This window comes from Danio rerio, chromosome 2, assembly GCF_052040795.2.
Source record: "Danio rerio strain M-AB ecotype USA chromosome 2, GRCz13ab, whole genome shotgun sequence".
NCBI lineage: Eukaryota > Metazoa > Chordata > Actinopteri > Cypriniformes > Danionidae > Danio > Danio rerio.
This window is the reverse complement of record NC_141022.1, coordinates 42,238,004-42,263,830: the sequence shown is the minus strand read 5'-3', so window position 1 is coordinate 42,263,830 and position 25,827 is coordinate 42,238,004. Positions and strand designations below refer to the sequence as shown.

Here is a 25,827-nt window from a genome sequence, read left to right as displayed (position 1 = left end):
TACCTCAGACATACTCAATAATGTTCATGTCTGGTGACTGGGCTGGCCAATCCTGAAGTACCTTGGCTTTTTTGCTTTCTTTGATGTGGAGGTTGAAGTATGAGAATATCTTGATACTGCAGGCTGTTGATGTTATCATCCACTCTGCAGATCTCTTGCATGTCCCCATACTGAATGTGACCCCAAACCATGATTTTTCCTTCACCAGACTTGACTGATTTATTTAAGAATCTCGGGTCCATGTGGGTTCCAATAGGTCTTCTGCAGTATTTGTGATGATCGGGATGCAGTTCAACATGATTCTGAAAAATCGACTTTCTGCCACTTTTACAAATGATCTTTACAAGTCAATTTATTTTTGTTGCTCTTACAACTGGGATTGTTGACAGGAGTTTTGTCAGGTAGTGTAATACTTTTTTTTACGATATAAAATACGTTACGCCTATAGAAAGTCCTTGTAAACAACATATACAAGTGCATGTGTGTATGACTCACTGAGTCTGTTGGACACAGGGCGAATGCGTCTGGTCCTCGAGCTGCGTTTCTTAATGGCGATCGTGTCCTATGTGCAGAACAACAGAAGTGAATGAGAACAGATGATGAGTCCGCTGAGTTACAAGAGATGACAGATACTGTAAACACACGAGTGATTCATGTAACACACTTACTATGCTGATGCCGAAGTCGTCCTCCACTACGTCCAGTATGTCTGCGTGCCTGTGAGCCCGTCTGGCCGTCCCTCCGTCCTCCAGCCGTCTCATCTGGGAAACCTGCCGGAGCTGTGATGATGAACAGATGCGTGAGGAAGAGCGAAGCGTGCGCACATGCTCAGAATCAACAGATGAGTGGAGGGAGAAATTGGATTTGTGGTACCAGGGTTTTGTGTGTGGCGTAAAGCTCCTGCAGGATCTGGTCCACTATGGAGTTGGTGAGATACGAGACGACAGACAGCTTCACCTCTCTGTGAGTATGAGAGATAGAGGTACACAAACACACACATACATGTTAGATCATGTTGAAATCATGCTGGGAATACAGTGGCTTTCCTACTTTTTTCAAATTATTTATTATTATGAAGTTGAGGGGAAATACAATACCTCACTGTAACTAGTTTTTATTTTTAAACATTTCACTTATTTTTTTGGGTTTAATTATATCTTCTTTCATAATATAAGCAAATCATCATTATAAAATCATCCCCATAGCAAATTATCCCCATAGAGAAAAGGGGTTAAAAAAGTCATGAACTGATATGGATACGGCACAGAGCATGTATCTGGCCAAAAGGGTTAAAATAAAATAAAATAAAATAAAATGATTGTTTTAAAAATTAAAAATATATAAATAAAAATGTATAAAAAATACATAAATAATTAAAATAAAAATAAACAATTAATAAATAAAAATAGTTTTAAAATACTAATAATAAAAAATATATAAAAATGTTAATAAAAAATTAAATACCATTAAAATTAAATCATATAACCAATGATATAATCAATAAAAAATATAAATAAGTAAAATAAATAATATATTTTTAAAATTAAATATATAAAATAAAAGTTTTTAATAAAATATATTAAAAGTTATATTAAATTAAAAATAATAACAAACTACATTAAATAAAATTTATTATAATTAATAAATAAAATATTTTAAAAATACTAATAAAACAAAATAAAAAATAATAAATGTAAAAAATTGAAATGAAATAAAACAATAATTAAAATTTAATGAAATTATATAATCAATAAAAATTATAATAAAATAAAATAAATAAATTTACAATAATAAATAAAATAAATTAAAATAACAACAACAATAATAACAATAAAAATAATAATAATAATAACAATAATAATAATAATAATAATAATAATAATAATAATAATAATAATAATAATCTATACATAATTTCAGAACTTCAACTACTCAACCCCCTATAGCAGGGGTGCTCAACCCTGTTCCTGGAGAGCTACCTTCCTGCAGATTTCAGTTGCAACCCTTATCAAACACACCTGTTTGTAATTATCAAGTGCTGCTCAGGTCCTAATGAATTGTTTCAGGTGTGTTTGATCGAGGTTGGAGGTGAACTCTGTAGGAAGGTAGATCTCCAGGAACCCCTGCCCTATAGTGTTTCTTACTCCAGAGCTCTGTTGATGTCTTGCGCCGCTCTCTCCATCAGAGCGGTGCGGATGGATGAACGAGGGATGGACACACGCTCAGAGATGGAGGACAGTGGTGGAGAAAGACACTCTGCTGCGGCACAAGAAAGTGGACACAGCTCCCGACACAGAGACACCATGGAGTCCACGATGACCTGCACAAATCATCCATTAAAGTCCAACAGAACAAGACAGCAGATACAAATCAGTCTGAAGGATGTGAAAGAGAGAGGAGGCATCACCTGTAGTTCTTTATCAGCAGCTTTGGCAAGTTCTCCTGCCAGAGAGTCTAGTCTCTGTCTCACCGGCCCGTCTACGGACAACACATGGGCCAGTTCACACAGCGAGGGGTACAGCTAGAGGACAGAGCAGACATCATTCATAAACCAGTCATGACTGCACTCTCTCTCATGCTGACTGCTGTGAGAACACGAGTCAAGCAGGTGAGAGAGCTTTTAAAAGGGCTATGAACTAATAAGTCCAAATTCCTTTGATCTTTTGACATATAAAAGGTCAGCGTGCTATAAAAACATCCTGTAAGTAACTCAAAACTTTATTGTAAGACTTAAGCCTAAATCAGCCGATTAGCCTAAATGACTTTGCTGATCAAATCAGAGACTTTTGTTGATTCCTAAGTCAAGGCTAAAACGATTTGATGATGATAAAATGATTTGCCCCTTTCCATGAGATCTCTGTTTGTTTTTACATCTAAGTTAAAACCGTTCCTCTTTGACAAAGCTTTTAACACATCAGTTGGGTTTTATTTCATATTTTACTGGCTTTAAAAGTTATAAAAATTGTATTCTTAGGAATTTTCTTTCTTTATCTTGTTTTTGTCTTTGACTTACGGTGCTCTTGTTGTTTGTGTTTTTTAGTTATTGTGAAGCACATATGTCAACTTGGGTTGTTTTTAATTGTGCTATATAAATAAACTGTCACTGTCAATACATGACAGGTTGTGGATTGAGCTGTTTTATTATGTAATTGTGTATGAAAGCATACGAGTAGCAATATTCTGACCAGAACCAGAAAATCAGAGCACATCACACCTGTCCTTAGGTCTTTACACTGGCTCAACTCAATGCATTTAGGCATGTAGACATGTCAAGACTATCTGCTGCAGTTCAAACTGAGCATCAGAATGGGGGAGAAAGGTGATTTAAGTGACTCTGAATGTGGCATGGTTGTTGGTGACAGGCTTTTCTGAATATTTCAGAAACTGCTGATCTACTGGGATTTTCACGCACTACCATCTCTATGGTTTACAGAGAATGGTCTAAAAAAGAGAAAATATCCAGTGAGCGGCAGTTCTGTGGGCACAAATGCCTTGTTGATGCAAGAAGTCAGAGGAGAATGGCCAGACTGGCTCGAGCTGATAGAAAGGCAACAGTAACCGTTACAGTTACAACCGATGTTATGCAAAAGAGCATCTCTGAAAACACAACACATCCAACCTTGAGGCAGATGGGCTACAGCAGCAGAAAACCACACCTGTTGTCACTACTGTCAGCTAAGAACAGGAAACTAAGGTTACAATTCGCACAGGCTCACCAAAATTGGACAGTAGAAAATTGAAAAAACGTTGCCTCAGATGGATAGGTCAGAATTTGGCGTCAACAACATGAAAACATGGATCCATCCTGCCTTGTATAAACGGTTTAGCATCATTGATGTGCAGTCAAAAAATCTGCAGCAACTGCGTGATTGTAAAAATCATGTCAATATGGACCAAAATCTCTGAGGAATATTTCCAGTACCTTGTTGAATCTATTCCACAAAGGATTAAGGCAGTTCTGAAGGGAAAAGGAGTCCAACCCGGTACTAGTGAGTACCTAATAAAGTGGCCGGTGAGTGTATGCACACTGAATACAAACCTAACAGATGTGCTATATAAATAAAATTGCCTTGCCAATATTCATATTGAATAGTAATATGCAAAATGGAAATGCAATATATAAATAAAGGCAATGTACTTCTGCATTTAAAGCATTTGTATTTAGCATTTTCCAAGACATATGTGCAAAGTTTGGTGCAAAATAAAAATTTTATTATATAACTAAAATACTATATATAGGTTCTAACCAGTTTAAAATGTAAATGACATGCACATTTTAATGCTTTACAAACCTTTTAAAGGTTGCAAAATAAACTGAAAATGTAAAACCCAAATATAATTGATGTGTGGAACAAATGCAAGCAGAAATGGTAGCACAATGAACATTTAAATGTTATTAATAGCATTTAGAAAAGTAGGATTGCATTTTCATCAATACGTCGTGGGATGATTGTAGCAATATTCAATGAGTATTTCAAAATGCACTGAGCCAAATGTATAGCAAAAAAGGTAGCAAAATGGTGAGTTAAATGTATTTTTAATGCATACTTTTTGTAAAGTTACAAAAATCTAGTTTTAATTATGGATGAAAATGCATTCTCATGATGGCCATGTTTGTGAATAAAACATTTAACCGGTTATTTTTACTCAGTCCTTCCCATTATTTATTCAATTTAACCTAACAGTGTCTATCTAAGTAAGTTAATCATAGATGCAGAAGTTTACACTGGTAGGCAGATAACCGTCCTTTTAAACCTCTGAAAATCTGTTCATACCAGTGGGCGTTTACTTCTGAGACTACAGTACACAGAATGAATTTGAAATAAATCCCACTAAAATATCTGCATTTATCAAAGCACATTACATCCGATGGAATATTAGGTTTACAGCTGTTAATAAGATGCATTTTGGTCAGAAGCGAAGAAGGGAAAAACAATCCTGACCATCTATAGGTCTATAGGCAGGTGCTCACAATAAAACAGCAGATGGAATTCAGTTTTGAAGACTTGCTGTAACAAAATGATCAAGTGCAGTTAGAAGTATAGAAAAAAAGTAGGATAAATAGCATAATGTACTTACAGAAGAAAAAGTGTGACTGAATAACAAAAGAAACTGTAATATATTTAGGATGTGTATATATATCAACTATATATACATACATATATATATATATATATATATATATATATATATATATATATATATATATATTTAACTATATATATATATATATATATATATATAACTATATATATATATATATATATATATATATATATATATATATATATATATATATATATATATATATATATATATAGTTATATATAACTATATATATATAGTTGATAAATATACACAGTTGAAGTCAGAATTATTAGCCCCAAATTGAATTTTTTTTCTTTATTAAATATTTCCCAAATTATGTTTAACATAATTTTTTCTTCTTGAGAAAGTCTTATTTGTTTTATTTTTTATATACTAGAATAAAAAAATAAAATGTTATCTAGTAAATGTTATATACTAGAATAAAGCCGTTTTTAATTTTTTAGAACCATTTTTGGGACAAAATTATTAGTTCCTTTAAGCTAATTTATTTATTTTTTTTTGATAGTCTACAGAAAAAAAACATTGTTATACAATAACTTGCCTAATTACCCTAACCTGCCTAGTTAACCTAATTAAATAGTTAAGCCTTTAAATGTCACTTAAGCTGTAAAGAAGTGTCTTGGAAAATATCTAGTCAAATATTATTTACTGTCATCATGGCAAAGATAAAATAAATCAGTTATTAGAGATGAGTTATTAAAACTATTATGTTTAGAAATGTGTTGAAAAAATCTGCTCTCCGTTAAACAGAAAATGGGGAAAAAATAAACAGGGGGGCTAATAATTCAGGGGGGCTAATAATTCTGAATTTAACTGTATATATATCTATATCCTAAATGATCTTAGCGTTTATAGATGATTATAGTTAATTATACACTGTAAAAACATTATGACAGTAATTCAAAACAAGTATTTTTGCTGCTTTGACATATTTTAATGAGTTAATCTGGTTTACACAGCTAACCATGCTGTGTCAGTAGTGGTGATTATAGCAGTTAAGAATTACATGGCGATTTTACTTGGATCTTTAATACAAACATTCAATACAAACGTTTTGAAAATCTATTTAAACTTATAAAACTTTAACTTATTTAAAAAAAACACACAGATACTTGTAACAAGTATTTTAATCCAAGTTTATTTTCAAAAAAGAAATTTTCTGTGGACATTTGTATATATGTTATTATAGAAACTTGCCACCTGTCAATCAATTGGTGGGCGGGGGAAAACCCCACTCACATGTCACGGTGTGTTGGGCCTCAAAATCACTGAGATTTGAATCCTATTTTACATCAGAAAATTTTCAAAAAGACACTTGTTGGGTTTATATCACTCCAACATGACAGTTGACACACTAAACATACACACAGCTCTGTCCAAACAGCTTACAAAAGTTGATTTTCATCAGAGGAGCCCTTTAATGTTTTAAGTAAGTTTGATTGATGTAAGTTCAGATGAATAGAACAATTCATTTGATTTAACTAAAAGAATTATGTACGTCAGTGTATGATTTATATTATTTTCTTGAGATCGGGCTTTGATTTTGTAACTAAAGATCAGGAGTGGTAATTATTCACTGGATAATTATCATATTATTAATTAATGAATTTTCTGTTGAACTAAAATCTAGTGAACACAATATTTTCATCAAAAAGGAAGCAGTGAGTTTTACATTTTTGTTTTTCTAGCATTTCATGTCCAGGCTCTGTTTTACTGAATTCTAAAAACACTTTACAATATTCAGTAGTTCAATTTGTCAACATTAGTTAATGCAATGAAAATACATTTGCAGCATTTCTTAATAACCACAAATAATTTTTGCATGTGCTAATTCGTTTGAACTTTTCAAGTTGCAAAAAATAACATGAGAATGAATTATGAAAGACAATGAATTAACAATGAGCAAAAGAATAATTTACAGTTTAACATTCACCCACATCAATAAATGTTGGATGGTAGGTTTTAATTATCTCTGAAATTACATTAAAATAACATTAATATGGGTTTTTTATGGAATCAATTGTTTTATTTTTTTTTAATACTCTTTCACAACAAATACTTTATTCACTTTTATTAAAACAGTCAAAATGTAAACATTTTTAAATATTATTAAAGTTTAAAATAACTCTTACTGCTTAAGAAACATTTGTGGGAGGTCATTCTTCTGTGGGAAATTGTTATCTTTCATTTATTCATTTTCCTTCTACTTAGTCTTTATCAGGGGTCTCCACAGCGGAATAAACCATCAACTTTTACGGCATATGTTTTATGCAGCAGAAGCCCTTCCAGCTGCAACCCAGTACTGGGAAACACCCATACACTCTCACTACAGCCAATTTAGGTAATCCAGTTCACCTATAGCGCATGTCTTTGGACTGTGGGGGAAACCAAAGCAACCGGAGGAAACCCATGCGAACACAGGAAATATGGAAAATGGCCCAGCCAGGACTCAAACCAGCGACCTTCTAGCTGTAAGATGACAGTGCTAACCATTGAGCCACGGTGCCGCCCCTAATTGTTATATTTTTTCCCACAATTAAATAAAATCTAAACTGCATTTAATTGAAACTATTATGAATGGCACATTTGATCTACTTAATGCAGCTTTGTTGACTAAAACTATTAATTTATTTGCATAAATAAATATACCGTATATATTGTCCAAAAAATCTTGGCAGAGTATATAATTTCAATGCATATTTGTGTTCCTTCGTAGGCTTGGTGACTGTTCTATTGTGGAAAACAGCCATAATAAAGCATGAGTGGAGGTCCAATTTCTGACAGCTAAAAGACAAACAGACTCACGGCTCGAGAGTTCCTGGCCTCCTTGAGGACCTGTCTGGCAGCCTGGAGCTCTTCACCTTCACCCGTTCCTCTCAGCACACACACCTGCTGCTGCACGCGAACACACAGACGCTCCATCACCTGAGACAGCAGTGGGACAGAGAGATGAAGAGACAGAAAGAAAGAGAGTTTGATCCAACAATTCACTGTAAAGATCAGTCACAGTTCACATTAGCAAATGAAAGAGACGCTCTTTCACAGTTTTTAAAGCGTACGCATATCATTTTATGAGGATAAAATGTTCTAGAGAGCTGGTTTCTGATCATTTTTCCTCATTGAGGCTGGGATCAAGCCATCAATTTTGATTCCCAATACAGTAAAAGCAGCAATATTGTGAGATATTATTACAGTGTAAAGAAATATTTTAATATGGCATATTTAAAAATGTATTTAACTTGATAACATTTTTTATTTTAATATAAATTTATTCTTAAGATTACAAAGCTGAACGTTCAGCATCATTAGCTCAGCCTTCAATGCCACGTGATCATTCTATAATAATTTTGCAATCCAGAAATAATTCTTATTATCATCATATTGATGTATTTTTGCTGCTTAAAATGGAAAAAAAAATTGAAAAAGAGAAAAAAGAAAATGTGAATGTGAAATGTGACCAAGTATGGTGATCCATACTCGAAAATAGTGCTCTGCATTTAACCCATCCAATTGCATACACACAGCAGTGAGCACACACCCAGAGCAGTGGGCAGTAATCCTCTCCAAGCACCTACAATCACTGTCTGTGACAGGACTCAAACCTGCGACATTTCAATCACAAAAAAAAACAAAAAAAACCAATGCAAAGCGAAGCAAAGACAATACCAAAATAAAACAAGTGAAAATAAAAATAAAAAAACAAACAAAACAAACAAAAAAAAACAAAGCAAAGTAAAACACAAAATACAAAACAAAACAAAGTAAAGCTAAACAAAACAAAACAAGACAAGACAAAACAAAAGCAAAGACAATACTAAAATAAAACAAGTAAAAATATAAACAGAAAAACAGTGCTCACATTTTTTACTCAATGCTAATGAGTAAAAAAAAATGTTTTTTTTTTCTTTTGAAGTAATCTTATAAAAACCTGTGACTGCTAATTGTGACTTAAATGGCATAATTATGCAACTCTGCTATACAGCAGGTTCTTGACACTTTTAGCTAAAGGGACAGTTCACTCAAAATTAAAAATTCGCTCAGCATTTCCTCAATCTCAAATGGCTCCAATCATTAATGTTTCTATTTTTTGTCAAACACAAAATTCTAAATTTTAAAGAACGTTGTAAATCAGTACCCATTGAAGTCCCTAGCAGAAAAGACAAATACCATGAATAAATGGCTACCAGTTTCCAAGATTCTTTAAAATACCTTAATATTGTGTTCAACAGAAGAAAGAAACTCATAAAAGTAAATGATGATGGCATAATTAGCATATTAGTCTGAACTACCACTTTAACTCACATACTACGACAAATGCATAGAAATAAAACTTGCCATTTAGTTACGAGTTAAAGGGGTGGTCCGCTACGATATCAAATTTTAAACTTTAGTTTATTTGTAATGTAGATGAGTGAATACAAACAACCTCTTTGAATGTAATACGCTTAAGTTCAAACACTCACAATCTTCACCAACATGTTTATTGTCTCTCTATGTGGCTGCTTTCCCTGCGTTCTACATTCTAAGCAATCATTCATTCATTTTCATGTCGGCTTAGTCCCTTGATTAATCTGGGGTCGCCACAGCGGAATGAACCGCCAACTTATCCAGCACGTTTTTACGCAGCGGATACCCTTCCAGCCGCAACCCAACTCTGGTAAACATCCACACACACACTCATTCACGCACACTCATACACTACGAACAATTTAGCCAACCCAATTCACCTGTACCACAGGATTGTGGGGGAAACCGGAGCACCCAGTAGAAACCCACGTGAATGCAGGGAGAACATGCAAACTCCACACAGAGACGCCAACTGAGCCGAGGCTTGAACCAGTGAACCAGCGACCTTCTTGCTGTGAGGCCACAGCACTAACCACTACGCCTCTGCATTGCCTCTAAGCAATCAGCACACATTAAAAATACACTCAGGACACACTTTAATCAATCAACTAGCAAAACTGAAACAGAAATGACCAAAAATCTGAAGATCATTAACTTCATGAACATGATGACATGTTTGTAAATCCTTCATGTGTGCTTTACAAACCACCTGTAGGACACACACTCTCTTCTCTCCATATGCACCAGACACTTCATCAACAAACCATGATTCTGGAAAACATTGTGCAATTCTTAGTGCACTTCATACAGGGATGAAAGCATGACCTGTAGGACACTCTTTTACTCTCCATATGCACCAGACACCTTTTATAAACACCACATGCTAAATCTAAACTAGCTAAGACTTGTCATGCCATTTGCTACTCTATGAGGATTTAAAGTGCTCTCACTTGTAAGTCTGGATAAAAGTGTCTGCTAAATGAATAAATGTAAATATAAATACATATAAATAAAGTGCTAATTGTATGATTTTAGTAAGTTGGATTTGCAATATTCTAGAGCAAGACAGACAATGTGTAATATTAATGTAAGTGGTCAGGAATTAAGCTGTACCTGTTCTGCAGTACTAGTTACCAGGCCCTGATGCAGCCGAAGAGCCTGTTTCTGAGAGAAACGCTGAGTCTGGTTATTCCTCAACAGAGCACGCTGGATCTGAGAAACACACACAGAGAGAGAAAATACTCATTAATGACAAAGAAAAGAACACCGATGCTCAGATAAGCCACGCAGCCATGCGGAAATGATTGTAATTATGCTGCAAATTAAAGAAAGATAAACATATTGTCTGCAGAGTCCCTCTCTCAGCAATGACCTTGTAAGAGTTTTACATTTACGGGCTCACTGAATGTCCATAAACATTTCACCACCTTGGGACTGTTAATCTCAGAGCAACCGGACACACACAGTCATGGACATTTAATGGGGTCTCTTCATGGAAAAACGGATTTTGCTTGCTCTTTTGAAATAAAATTAGTCCCATGAAATCACAAGGATTATTATGATCACAACCAAATATTCATGGTTGTGGGAAAAACTCACTCACTCGCTCACTTTGCTTCAGCTTATTCCCTGCTTTATCAGGGGTTGCCACAGATGAATTAACCACCAATTACTCTAGCAATCCTTTTAACAGTGAATACCCTTTTTCCAGCACTAAGAGTACCTTATGCAACCCCAAGTGCTGGGAAACACCAATACACTTTCCCACTGACAAATGCAATCGATTAGAAAATATAAATATATTTATAATTATAAATAAATATAAATTTAATCAAAATTCAAGCTAAAGCCTAGCAACCTTGTACGCTAACCATTCAACAGCTTAGTTCATGCACAGCAGGATAGGTGAAATTTAAAAATAATCTAATAATACCTAATTAAACTCTGACTTCTCTTTTTTTATGACAAAAAGCCTGATAGACTAATTGTTGTGTACTGAAATATAGTGTTACTAACCGACAAGGAAACATGCATGGACAGTGCTTCTACATAATTCATTTATAGAAAGTACAGCCAGAAAGGCGTAATTAATGGAGTTGTTCCAAATATTAGCATTATTGACCCATAACAATCTACAGTACCTATAACTCTCAGTATGTTTGTGTTGTTATTATACAGTTTCTATTCTAATTTGCACTAAAGTGGAAAAAAAAAATGAAATCAAATTAAAGTATAAATAGCTGAATTAAACAAATAGATTTTCCCTACCAGAAAATATTAATCAGACACTAAATATAAAAGCAGACACTAAACTGGTATAACGTCATCACCAATGACTAATGCTGAGTTCAGACTGCATGACTTTCAAAGTAGTCGTGTCAGGGATGTTTTCACACTGCATGACTACCTGGGCTAGTGTTTCATCTGTGTTTGGTTTACACTGCAAGATGTATCGGCGACAGGGTGGTTTACACTGCATGACTTTAAAAAGGAAAAATCGCCGACAACTTTATTTAAACCAAGTTTCAAAACCAAACACACATAAAAAGACATGAAAACAACGCGAGATCACGTAATATATATCTTGTTATTAAGTACATACTGTGAAAGAAGCCATTAGTGTGGTAGAAAATGTATTTATTTTGCACACCTGGCTTTGAAGGATGCCACGTTTTGATCTTTCGACCCTGTTGTGTGTATTGCTCACGTCAAACAGACACAATGCTCCTGCCAAATTTCCAGTATTCTCCTCAATTTCTTGGGTCCAAATAAACTGAAAATGAGCGCTTTTAACTTTTCTCCCATGCTCCCGCTGGCTTGCAGGTACCCACAGTAGTAAATGCTGCTCTCTCATTGGCTGTAGGTCAGTGGTTCTCAAACTGTGGTACGTGTACCACTAGTGGTACGCGGGCTTCCTTCTAGTGGTACACGGAGGAATGAAATATGTCATGTACATGCTGCATATAATTTAAAATGTATTAAAAATTATGTATATAATATGGCATATATTTTATATATATGCTATATTTCTGAGGTAATTTGCCAGGTTTTTTTAACTGTGCAGAGTTGTAGCTGCTTTACTGGCCCAACTATGCTACTGTATTTCAATGCTGCTCATTTTGGTGGTACTTGGAGAGACAGTTTTTTTCTGAGGTGGTACTTGATGAAAAAAGTTTGAGGACCACTGCTGTAGGTGATTGTTGATGTTATTTTCGATCAGAACACATTTTACACGGCTTGATTTGAATCACCAACAGCTCCAGATATTTAGCATGCCAAATATCTCACGGATGTTGGCGATTTACTGGCGATTGCTATTCAGGTGACAAGCACAGATTTTTCTGACTGAGTTTTCTTCACTTTCGCCAATTGAAGTTTTTTTTCCTCGCCGCTGTTGCCACTAGCTTGCATGGGATCTTTAGAGCTGCACATCGATGGATTTGCTCTTCAGTGTTTGGACTCTATCAGTAGTGATTATTAAACCACACTGAACTAAGCTAAACTGAACTGAACTTACACTTTAAAAACTGAACTACACTATTTCAATTTACTATTTACTACTTTTATGTGAAGCTGCTTTGACACAATCTACATTGTAAAAGTGCTATACAAATAAAGCTGAATTGAACTGAATTGATTTGCTTGTGATTTCAGGTATCTGTCGTCGATTTTTCAAAACCTGTCGTGAGTCAAAATCGGGGCTAAAATCATGCAGTCTGAACTCAGCATAAGAGGAAGGGCTTAGAACTGGGATTGGGCCTCTGTCATGTTTGGTGTCATTTGACAGTTTGACTCAAGCGTTCTAGTGGTGAAATCAAAATGAGACATTAATGTATTTCAATATACAATCTATATACTATTGTTGAGTCATGGCCTGAGGAGAGTATATTAATGTACTTCTCCCCCAGTTTATCTCCTCAACCTTTCTTTGATGTTTAGGTGGTTTTAGGGGTTGTTTTTTCACTCATGTTTGACAATGCTTTGCGCAGGGTATAATAAGGAAAGGTAACTGTTGATTTGGGAGAAGAGCTTTTACGCTGCTTCTCGTGCACATGTTTTACACATCGAATACCCTTTTAGCTGCATCCCATCTCTAGGAAACATCCATACACACTCATACACTACGGACAATTTAGCCTACCTAATTCCCCAGTACCACTATCTTTGGACTGTGGGGGAAACCGGAGCACTTGGAGGAAACCCTGGCAGACGCGGGGAGAACATGCAAACTCCACACAGAAACGCCAAGTGAGCCAGCTGAGGCTCGAACCAGTGACCTTCTTGCTGTGAGGTGACACCACTACCTACTGCGCCACTTCATCATCATTTCTTTATGTTGTTTGTTTAATTCTACTGTCTATATATTTAAACAAATAACTTAATAAACAACTTTGCCTGCTTTAAGGTGTTAAGATTCTTCTCTTTATCAATGATGATAACAATTTTAAAGGAGTCAGATTAATTACAAGTTATTACAAGTTATTAATTACAGATTAATTATAGAGTTATTTCTTCTATGAGTGAGCAAGCTGTTCCATAAGCTCGGTCACTTATTTTACAACCTTGTCCTCTAAGAGCACCTGATTAGACGACCTCAGTGCTCTGACAGGTGTGAAACATGTAAAAGCTGGACAATAAATGAGTAAGGTCATGTGTCCACTGAAGCATTTTTTGCAGAGCTGAAAAACAGCAGTGCTCTTCTGAAAAATGCCTGTCTGTGAATTGTAAAGAATGCTGCATTTACACTAAAATGGATGCTCGATGCCTCATCATGCTGCTGGTGGCATTATCAAATAACAATATGCTTCGATGGACATGTGCCCTAAATGCAGAGGTGGGTAGTAACGAGTTAAATTTACTACGTTAAATTTACTTGAGTAAAATTATTGGGTAACGAGTACTTTTTGAGTACCTTTAAATATGTGTACTTTTACTCCTACTCAAGTAAATTATTAGAGAAAAATCATTACTCTTACTTCGCTACATTTGGCAGTGTTCCTCCACTACAGCCAAGTGATAATAAATATGATCCATATATTTTGTTTGCAAATATCACAAGGCGCCGCATTGGAGAGTTTGTGTCTTGAGAGGTTGCAATAGAGACGCGTCTCCCACTTTCTGTTAGAGCGCGCGCCTCTTGGAATAATGGCTGAAGTCTAGGAAGAAATGCGAGTTTATACTGTGGTCCTGCTCGCCATCTGCGGCTCAGAGAAGGACAGTCACACTGTGCAGTGAGTTTATTGGACCAGTTCACCCGGCCTCAAGTTCAGTCTATGTTTTCACTCCAAGATGTCAACAAGAATAGTTTCATAATTCGATGCACGCAATGAACTGACATCGCAACATATACATGAACTCCAGCTCCGACCTGAAAAAACACTTAGTTGTAAGAGGCGAAATTATCCATATTTTTAGACCTTATTAATAGTAACTATGGGATAACTAAAGAAACTACTGTTTAATGGAATTACTGATTAGCCCTGCACATATTAGTCATTTAACCATTAAAATATAAAATTTAGACATTATTTTTAACATACAATTGCTTTAACAGAAATATATTATCAACACATTTTTATAGTTTTAATTTCTCATTTCTAATAACTGATTTATTTTATCTTTGACATGATGACAGTACATAATATTTTTTATTTTAATATTATTTTAATATTTTATTTTTATTTTTTATTTATAATATTTTTCAAGATACTAGATATTTCTTCACCTTAGATATTGAGTTATTGACATATTCTTATTAAATGACAACCTACATTATGGGATGTTTTTTCATAAGTTGTTTACATTTTAAGACTTTTTATTTAAAAAACAAATGTTACACATATACTGTTTGCTTTATGGAATGCAAAAACTTTGAAGCTAAAAATCTCAAAATAATTTATAATGCAGATATAATTTTAAGGTGACGATTTCTGAAGTTATGTTAATTAATGATGGTTTGTTCTTAGACAATAAAAAGAAATATTGCTAAAGGCGACTAATACTTTTGACCTTAAAATAGTTTTAAAAACGTTAAGAACTGTTTTTATTTTAGCTGATATAAAACAAGTAAGATCTTCAGAAAAAATATAGTAAATACTATGAAAATGTGTGTGTGTGTGTGTGTGTGTGTGTGTGTGTGTTTGTGTGTGTGTATATATATATATATTTGTATATAAAATGAAAAGTAACTAGTAACTATTGAGTCATTTTTTTTTATCAGGTACTTTTTCACTGTTATTCGAGTAACTTTTGAAATTGTTACTTTTATTTTTACTTTTATTTTACTTTTAAAGATTTCCGCAAGTAGTTGTACTTTTACTTGAGTAAAGATTTTGGATACTCTACCCACCTCTGCCTAAATATTGAATAAATCTTCCTATCCCCCTTTTTCAAAAGCAATATTCTCACCTTGGTCAGTGCCTGTTCTGTCCTGTCAGGGGAGCTGCGGTACGCCTGTGTGACATCACTGAGCGGGATAGGCATGTACTGCAGGGTGAAGTTACTGAGGAGAGAATCAAGAAACATTAAAGTTTTCCCAAAACATTGCAATGAATAATAGAAAACAGTTTATTTGTGTCTCAAGAAAGAAGCCTTTGCGTTATTTTTTTTTAAGAGAGCACTGTGTTTCTTTCAACAGTTTCCAAAGCAGTCTGTACTAAGAACTCATTACAGGCCTCTCAATGCAAAATAAAAACTTTCTACATTAAATAATAGAGGTGTAAATCTCCAGGGAAGAAAGAGGTGTTTCTAGAACAATACTTTAATTGAGCATCACAGGCAGGTCGGAGAGGTGATGAAAGACTATGCAATCAAAAACAGATTCGCGTAGGCATGGACTGAAGATCCTATTTTATCCAGTAGCAGCATGCTGTTAGTAAGTTTGCAGAGGGTTGAGTGAGTCAGTGCTCATACGGATGAGGCAATGAGGAGTGTGTATGTGTGTATGAAATGAATGTGAGTGTGTGTGTCATACTGTTCCAGGGCTCGAGCCACATCTTGGAAACCCGTAGCACTTGTGTTATTTCGATCCCATGTCACACTTCTGCAAAAACAACAACATGACAATCATGACTTATTCAGCTATTATCAACCAGGTATTGTAAATAAGTACTCACAAATGAAACCTGCATGCTTTTCTGCACAGGTTTAAATGAAAACAAAATTGTTGGATTTGGAATTTTAATATGGCAAACATAAGAAAGAATGAGGATAATTGTCAACCTTATCTAGTTTCTGCTTTGAAATTCTGAATTCAGTTCAGTTTTATCCTATAAATCAAATGTTGACATTTGGACATTGCATGAATGAATGATGTAAAAATAATAAATCAATAAACAACTGAAGACATACAACAATCACAGAAATTCATAATTAATTATATTATCTCATAATTATTACAGAGCCCCTATTATGCATTAAAAAGGTAATATTTTTGTCAACAGGCTGATATGAATGAATGCATGCAAGGTAAAAACACTTTCATTGTCTTATAATATGCATTTATTTTAACATAATTATCCCAACAACTACCTTATGATTTGTTCAGCGATTAATTTGTTCCCAAACCCCTCCTTAGCGTGATGCTAATCTGCACTGATTGGTAGAGTTGATTGGTTGAGTTCAGCGCGAGACTGAGAAAAACGCCCACCATGGCCTATTAGCATTGTTCAAGTAGTCAAAGCGCAGAGTATATAATGTAAGCCCAATGTAGGAGTGCATTAAAGCAATGCAGTAAACACAAACATATTGATGTATTCTTAACCTTAAGTACAAGCAATGACACACATTCAGTATTAATCCAAACAGTGGCACAGGGGAAAGGCGTGTTCAAGTTTTACCGGATCCAGCACATATTTGGTTTTGTTTCATGTCGACACCAATACAAATTGGCAAAATTGAGGAATCATTTAAATGACTCAACTAAAAATAAGTTGACTTTAAATAAGTCAACTAGAAAAAAAAAGATTTTTAAACAAGGTCAGTGCTTCTGACACATAGACTTCACATAGGCGGACCGTCCCGGTATATTAACAGCCGCCCAAGTATATTTAGTGACATTTTTATTTTTTTATTAGTATCATCCTTTTACACTTTTTTGTATCCGCGAACAGGAAACCATCCGCAATCAATTAACTAATGGAAAATCTCCTCTCGCCCTATTTGAGACGTCCATCTGGGGTATCTTAATCTCCTTAAAAATCCAGGATTTGGCTTTTGGTATCGCTTTCTACTCCGTCGTCATTTTTATTTTAAGCGTGATTTACTTTCACTTGGCTTCACGGCTGACAGCGCGTGCACAGCCGCAGGAGTGAGAGAAACATTATATAATTAATTCTTTGATCTAAACATCTCAGATAGACTTTTCTATTTACTCAGAGAGGACAAAATTACATCTAAACTTTCTACAAAATATATGTACACCATTATAAATGGTTAATTAACTCATTTGCCTTATTTAAATAATCAACACTTTTTAATCTTATAATAACTTTTTAGAGACTTTTGTTCCATAGATGTTTTCATTCCTTTATTACCGATTTCCCATTTACTGTATATATATATATATATATATATATATAAATATATATATATATATATATATATATATATATATATATATATATATATATATATATAATTATTATTTTTTTTAATGTTATGATATATTACAAATTTTATACATTTATACATATCTGCTTATACATACATGCTTTGGCAATACTGTACAAAATGTCAGCAGCTGATTTTACCTGTCAGTGGGTGCACATGGCTTCTGGATAGAATAAAAGTAAATCCAATACTGGATTTTTTTTCAACAGTCTTTAAAAAATAAATCTTCCACCCACTGAAACAAAGTGTTTAATAAATTAAAAATATTAATAATTGTTGTATATAGATACCCATGTGCCATGAGTAAAAGGTGCGTTTCAATCTGGCTACCACAGCAAGTATATTTCAAACCTGTGGGAAGCACTGAAGGTGCTCTTTCAGATTAAAAATCAGCTGTATGTTTTCATTCACTTGCTGTTGTACACTGTATGGAAGGTCATTTTTAAAAACCCATAATAGGGGCTCCTTAAATAAATATATGTGAATGCAATAAATAAATAAATGTTTCTTTTTAAAGAAACATGACTAATTCAAACAACTTTAAAAAAAAAAGTTATTTATTGTTTAAACAAATAAATAAATAAACAAATCAGTTCATATTGTTTAATAGACTGAAAGGTTATAAAAACACCAATTTATAAAATCATATTTATGACTGAAAAGTCAATGGACATGTTTATTACAATTTTTTTTTAACTGATCCATTGGTAAATTACCTAAAGCTTTCATTTAAAAAAATAGGGTGGCTGCATATTTCCAGTGTCGTAAATTACACTAAATTGAATTTAGCAGAAAATTGCAAAGCTTTTCAAGGAAAATAACATGACTAGAAAACTCTATGACATGGTGGAATGGTCGGCTTCACAGGTCAACAAGTGTTTTGTCAGCACTATGATGTTTCTTTTAGCACAGCTGGGATGCTGCATGGACCTACAGTACCAGTATCCCAAACAATCTCTGTACAATATGTACTCCTGTTGCCCTGTTCTTCCTTCGCAACAGTACCTGAGAGTAGTGTTGATCTGAAGGGCTTTACTGAGCATCCTCGCTCCTGTGTCATCAAGTCCGTTCCCACTCAGATCCACCTTTTTCAGACAGGCATTGCTGCCTAGAGCGTTTACCAGCACCGTGCCCCTCGAACGCAGCCTGGAGTCGGCCAGAGACAAACTCTGCAGGGCCTGCCAGAAAACCAGAGAGCGTGTGTGTGTATGTGTGTAAGAGTGAGTTTGCAATGTCTGTGATCTGTAAAAACAGTGCTTAATAATTGATCAAGCAAGGCGATATCTGCAGTGAGAGGACTACGTGCCCTGAAGGAGAGAGATTAGAAAGAAAGAAGGAGAGAGAGAGAGAGAGAGTGAAGGAAGGATGGATGAATCACTAGTGCTGTAATACACACAGCAGACTGTTGAAAGCCTTTGTACTCTATGCGTGTGTGTGTTTGAACACAGAAAGGGTGTAATGTGAGTACAGGAAATAGGAAGCGTTATGTCCATGTGTGTGTGCCTGTGAAACACTTACACACTCTTCCTCCTGGACAAGATGCACCAGTTTCTGCAGGACTTCATCTAAAACCCTGCAAACAGAAAAAATAACAGGGTTTGAGTCTAAAGTATTACTCAGTTTTTAATCTGCATCCACCTTTCTTTCTGCAGGTGACTAAAAATAGATTTCCTGCTGAAAATGTCCATCCTGTTTTCATCTTCATCATCCTGCTAATGTAGATGTTGGACTGAAGCAGCTGATATTAATTTACAGTGACGAAGAGCAGAGGGTTGCTGAAGAACTACTGAGAGATTTCAACTGCTGTCTGGGCTTTGACAGCCGTTTCACATCTCTCTTTCTTCATGTGTTCAATTCTTTTACCCTGTGCAATTTCCTTTTAATACACATAACTTTATTTGTTAATAAATTTTGTGTTCTTTGCTGTTAGGATGTAATTGTTTTGGTTTGTTTTTGTCGGTTCAAGGTTGGAGGTGTACATCTTGCACATGCGTTTTGAATTATTTATGCACTACCTAAAGTGTCAGTTCACCAAAATATTAAAATTTTCTCATTTTTTTCATACTCAAGCGGACATTTACATTGTAAAAGAATTATTGCTGCCTTAAAACTTTTAGTTAAAACTTTCCATAGACTGTAAAAAATATCGACGTAGTATCGGTGACATCACCCATTGGTTTCTGAAGAACACAAAAGAAGCTACAAGTAAGCGTGTTCAATTTACGCTAATTTTGTACACGTCATCGCAACGACCAGGGGATACCAAAAAAGGAGCAGGGGCGGAGCTACAGATGCCTGCTAGCATTTTGCTTAGACAGGTTTTTTTTTTTTTTGGAGAAACGCTTAATACTTCATTCCCTGCAACTCGTTTGTGTTCTGACCACATGTGCTTGGTTGTACACTATATCAATAAAACCCCAATTTTATCCTCCTTACACTGGGTGCCTGTTAAGTTTCGTATTGAATTTAAAATATTACTTCTCACCTATAAAGCTCTAAATAATCTAGTTCCTGTTTATCTAACCAACCTTCTGTCTCGCTACAATCCAACTCGCTCTTTAAGATCTCAAAACTCAGGGCTTCTGGTAGTACCTAGAATAGCAAAATCAAGTAAAGGAGGTCGAGCCTTCTCTTTCATGGCTCCTACACTCTGGAATAGCCTTCCTGATAACGTCCGAGGCTCAGACACACTCTCCCAGTTCAAAACTAGATTAAAGACCTATCTGTTTAGTAAAGCATACACTCAATGCATCACCTAGCGGGTTCCACACAGGCTTCTGCATCTTGCTTATATACACTATGAACAGCAGCTATGCTAATTATTATCTTTATTCTCTATTTTAACCTGGGGATACTCATCCCGAGGTCCTCAGATTATGTGGAGTCACTAATTGGATCCAAGACCAGCGACGAGATGATCCCAAGGTTTCCATATCCGGGACCAGGCCATATCCTGAGCTGCTGCTGCGCTGATGGTCGTGGGGAGTGGAGAACATGAGTCTGATTCCAGCGACGCTCCAGGGACAGACGAGTCTTCGCTGAGACCATCTTCCAGCCTCCACCGTGGTGACTGAAGCTCTGCACAAGACTTTTGGCCAGCGGAGAAATTAAAATGGTCGTGCCCAACTGAGTCTGGTTCTCTCAAGGTTTTTTTTCTTCACTCCCATCAGGTGAAGTTTTTGTTCCCTCTCCGCTGTCGCCACTGGCTCGCATGGTTCAGGATTGGTAGAGCTACACATCGATGAATTTGCTCTTCAGTATTTGAACTATCAGTATTGATTACATCACACTGAACTGAGCTAAACTGAACTGTACTGAACTTCAACACTGAAAACTGAACAACACTGTTCCAGTTGCTATGACCAATATGTGAAGCTGCTTTGACACAATCTACATTGTAAAAGCGCTATACAAATAAAGCTGAATTAAATTGAATTGAATTGAATAAAGTGTTTAGACTTTTAAAAACACTGCTGTAATACATTGAGCCACTAAACATTAGCAAATTACTTCCAAACACTTCAAATATATTCTGTGTTAGTTAATGTAGGGCTATTTATGAAATCCAGGCATAACACTGAATGACAGTGTTTCAGGTGACTGTTCTACAGCTAATCAATCTGTCAGATTCTGGAGTGCATTACAGTTCTAAAGAAAAATACAAATGCAAATACATTTATAGAGATGGCTAAATATCTTTTTTTTCTGCTGTAAAGCCGTTTTAACAGTGGGGTAAATAGAAACCTGTTCTATTATGGAGCCAGAACCAGCAGAATTTCGATAAATTGCAGTTTCAGTTACTTCCATATTTGCTTCACAACCAAGAGCGGAAGGTTGCCGCTTGGTTAAATCAAATGAACTTCTCTAGTCATCTCAACGATCATTATTCAAACTGACTAAACACATTAAGTTAAACTTGTATAACTTAAAAAAATGTTGAAACCTGATTAACTTCTCAAAATAAGTTAAAGCAACATAAACATATTTGTTGTCTTTACTTTTTGTCAATTTTTTTTTACAGTGTACAAATTTCTTTCTATGCTCTTCAACTCAAAACAACATATTCTGAAGATTTTCAAGAAAAGGCAACCATAAGCTATGTTTCCATCCACCTGTTTTTATGCGCATTTTGGATATGCGCATAAAAAAAGTTTGATAGAAACGCTGAGACACAAATAAATATTGAAAATGCGCATAAAAAACTTCTGCGCAAAACTGAGTAGGATAAACTTTTTATTCTATACGAAAAGATGCGCACAAACTACGATGGAAACACTTTTACCGCACAAACTCCAGCATGCGCATTAAAAAAAGTAATGTGATTTTGTTATAAGAGATCATGTGATGGTAAAAATGTGTGTGAATGGATAAAGCGGGCTGAGTACATTATATAACATCTGAAATGTTGTTTTGGTCATTCTAAAACGCCTTACCGTTTAAGTATTAGTGTTATTATATTATTAATGACCTCCAGAATCAAGAACATCTCTGCTCCGTGTCTGACACCTTCAAACGCCACCCTGCGTTCACTGCGTTTCAGTATTGCCTTCTGAGGCGCAGTCAATTATTAGATGAAGAAAATATTGATGCAGCTTCTCCTACTGCTGCAAATTTAGTTTTTATTGTTGATATTTTGCGCCAGTTAATCAGGAAGTGACAATTTTGTTCACTTTGACTTTATTCGCACTTCTTTTATGCAATAATCCAGTTTTGTGCATAAAGTTCATTCGCATTTTTGGATGGAAATATAGCTACTGACAAAATTAGAAAAACAACAACAACAAGAATCTACTGGAGTCAATGGGTGTTTTTTTTTTCCAACAAGTATATCTTGTTTTGTGTTCATCAAAAGAATGAAACTTAGACAGTTTCGGAACAAGTGGAGGATGAGTAAATGATGACAGTATTTTTATCTTTATGGTGAACTATACTTTTAATTGGTGTCAAAATTGAACCATTTTCACAGTTAAAAATAAGAAAGAAAAAAAAACACTGACTGAAGACGACAAACCTAGCAGATGCTAGTGTAGAAGCATTTTTGTGGACCAAATTATATCCAAAACAATTTTTAATAAGTGTAGTACATTCGTAAGGATTTTTAAGAGACAAAAAAACAAAATAAAATGGACAAGGATGACACTTTTTAGTAGGCATTGAGGGTCTGTGTTAGTAGACAACAAGAAATAAAGTACATTTTGAAAGGCTATGTGTTCGACTGTGGCTTAAAATTACTACAGTATGGTAAAAAATGTAAATATACTTTGGCCTATATACACACACATCTATAAACTCAATCAACTCCAAGATTAATGACACTTCACACTCCTCCCCCTAAACCTCCTCTGCCTCCCTGAGAGCCTTCTACTACATTCGGTGTGTGATTGCAGATGGTTTCACAACCTTTTCTAATCTGCTTACCTCATCTGCCTGTCTCAGAGTGCATATCTGTTGTATCTGTTAATCTGTGGACTGTGCGTAAGCTCTATCAACATCTACTGTATGTCATGCTGTTAATAATCACAAAACATCATTTCGATTAATCCCTCAGTCTGTGAAAACAAACACACGACACTTGCAGTAATGCATTTACAATTGCAGCCTGACAGGGAGGCAGGCAGAATGATTAGGTGTTCGAAAATTAAAACTGAACAAGGTGAATGAGTTGTTTAAAGCGATCTGTTGAATGTTGAAAAAAAGTTAAATAAAACGTTGTGTGCCTTCATTTTGATTAAAAGAAGAGTGTATACATTTATTTCATAATAATTATCTCTTGGCAATTTCCAAAAATCTAATTCATTATATTGAACTATCATAATGTACATATTTTATTCAAAACCTACTAAAAACAAAATAGTAGTTAATAGTAACATTGTTAACATGCTAATAATAAACATTAAAAAAACAACAACATGCAAATAAAAAGCCATTAGCCTTTCGATTTTTTTGCAACCCCTAGGGTGATTACGTTAAAGACACAGTAATAGCGTCAGATGCAGCACATTGATTTCATGGCATCAGGTTAAATTTTCTCACGCCTTTACGGTACTCACATACACTAAAAATAAACACAGGTCACACCTGAACATAGAGGTCTTTAAGTGGTGTTCTTCAAAATTAAACAATGAATAGAATTGGGCCTTTTGGTATGTGTGCAAGGCTATAACCACCTCAAAGAATATTGGAGGTCATGAGTCACTGACTCACTGGCATTGTTATTTTGGGGGTTGAGGGCTGAAAAGTTTGGGAACCACTGCTCTAGGTAATATAATTCAAATTTGCAAAAATGTAGACCATGAACCTCTAGTAGAAACGTGCAACAAAATGTACCCAATGTAACATATTTTTCAGAAATATAGGCTGAGGCATGTAATTCTGATGAGCCTGGGCTGGCAAATTATGCTGCAAACAAGCAAATAAGATAATGTTGATGAAAAGTGTGTAATCTACAAACAACACGGTTACATGTGTGTGTGTGTGTGTGTGTGTGTGTGTGTGTGTGTGTGTGTGTGTGTGTGTGTGTGTGTGTGTGTGTGTGTGTGTGTGTGTGTGTGTGTGTTTTAATCACAAAATTCTGGTAATTACCCCCACAATATCAGTCATTTTATCACAAAAATAAAAAAATAAAATAAAAAAATTCTCTGTCATCAAACTATTCTAATATTTTAAAATCAATATTTCAATCCATGACAGCCTATTTGCCAGATCCAACATTAAGTGGCAGTGACACTCATATCTGATTGCACATATAATTGCTCTGCAGAAAAGCAATTTCAGTATTTGCTGATGATATTCTGTGTTATGCCTATGGTAATTATGTGAAACATCATTACATCATTATTCATTTTTCTTTGGTTTAGTACCTTTATTCATCAGGGGTCGCCATAGCGGAATGAACTGCCAACTTATGCAGCAAATGTTTTACGCAGTGGATGCCCTTCAAGTTACAACCCAGAACTGGCAAACACCCATACACTCTCACATGCAGGCACACACATACACTACAGCCAAATTAGTTTATTCAATTTACCTATAGCACATGTCTTTGGACTTTGGGTAAACCAGAACACTCAGAGGAAGCCCACAAGAACATGTGGAGAATATGCAAACTCCACCTAGAAATTCCAACTGACCCAGCTGGGACTCGAACCAGCGATCTTCCTGCTGTGGGGCGGCAGTGCTAACCACTGAGCCATAGTGTCAACCCTATTATATTATTATATATCAGAAAATGCTTCTATAGACCCTTTTGAGTGATGTAAACAATAAGAGTGGTCTTAATGTAATTCCTGTTTTAGATTTTTAAATTCCATAGCTTCTAAGAATCCAGAAAGCTCTACATATTGATCTTTTAATGACAGCTGTGTTTACAATAATTATGAAGGACTCACATCCTGTTATAGCTCAAAAATACTTTGAGGACAAGCAGAAACTGTTCATGGAACAATGATTTCGCCATATTGAAACAGTCTATAAAGGTGAAAGTTGGCTTTAAATTATTGTTATGCAGAAAAAAATATAAACTTGCTAAATTATGTCAGTTCAGTACACTTTTCACAAAACAAATTGGAAAAACTCACATCATTTAATTGTCTTTTTCCTTGTTTTAATGTTTTATAATAAATAGATAATACTAGGAAAGTAAAAAAAAAACAAAAACAAATGAACAAGGAAGAGGGAAGTGGGTGACACCCCAAAGATATAAGGTTTACATTAAAGCATTAACTGCATACCTTAACAATTATATGTACTGTATATAAAATA

At 34.9% G+C, this 25,827-nt stretch overlaps 1 protein-coding gene across 1 annotated transcript in view; it reads right to left on the bottom strand.

The window, feature by feature from the left end:
- The window catches only part of carmil3 (capping protein regulator and myosin 1 linker 3), a 143,881-nt gene that overhangs the window by 29,732 nt on the left and 88,322 nt on the right, over positions 1-25,827 (bottom strand). The window contains 11 exon segments of the mRNA NM_001317765.1: positions 496-562; positions 669-779; positions 874-961; positions 2,145-2,320; positions 2,408-2,521; positions 7,915-8,034; positions 10,570-10,668; positions 15,865-15,958; positions 16,430-16,498; positions 19,072-19,244; positions 19,585-19,639. Coding sequence (NP_001304694.1) covers positions 496-562; positions 669-779; positions 874-961; positions 2,145-2,320; positions 2,408-2,521; positions 7,915-8,034; positions 10,570-10,668; positions 15,865-15,958; positions 16,430-16,498; positions 19,072-19,244; positions 19,585-19,639 — 1,166 coding nt within the window.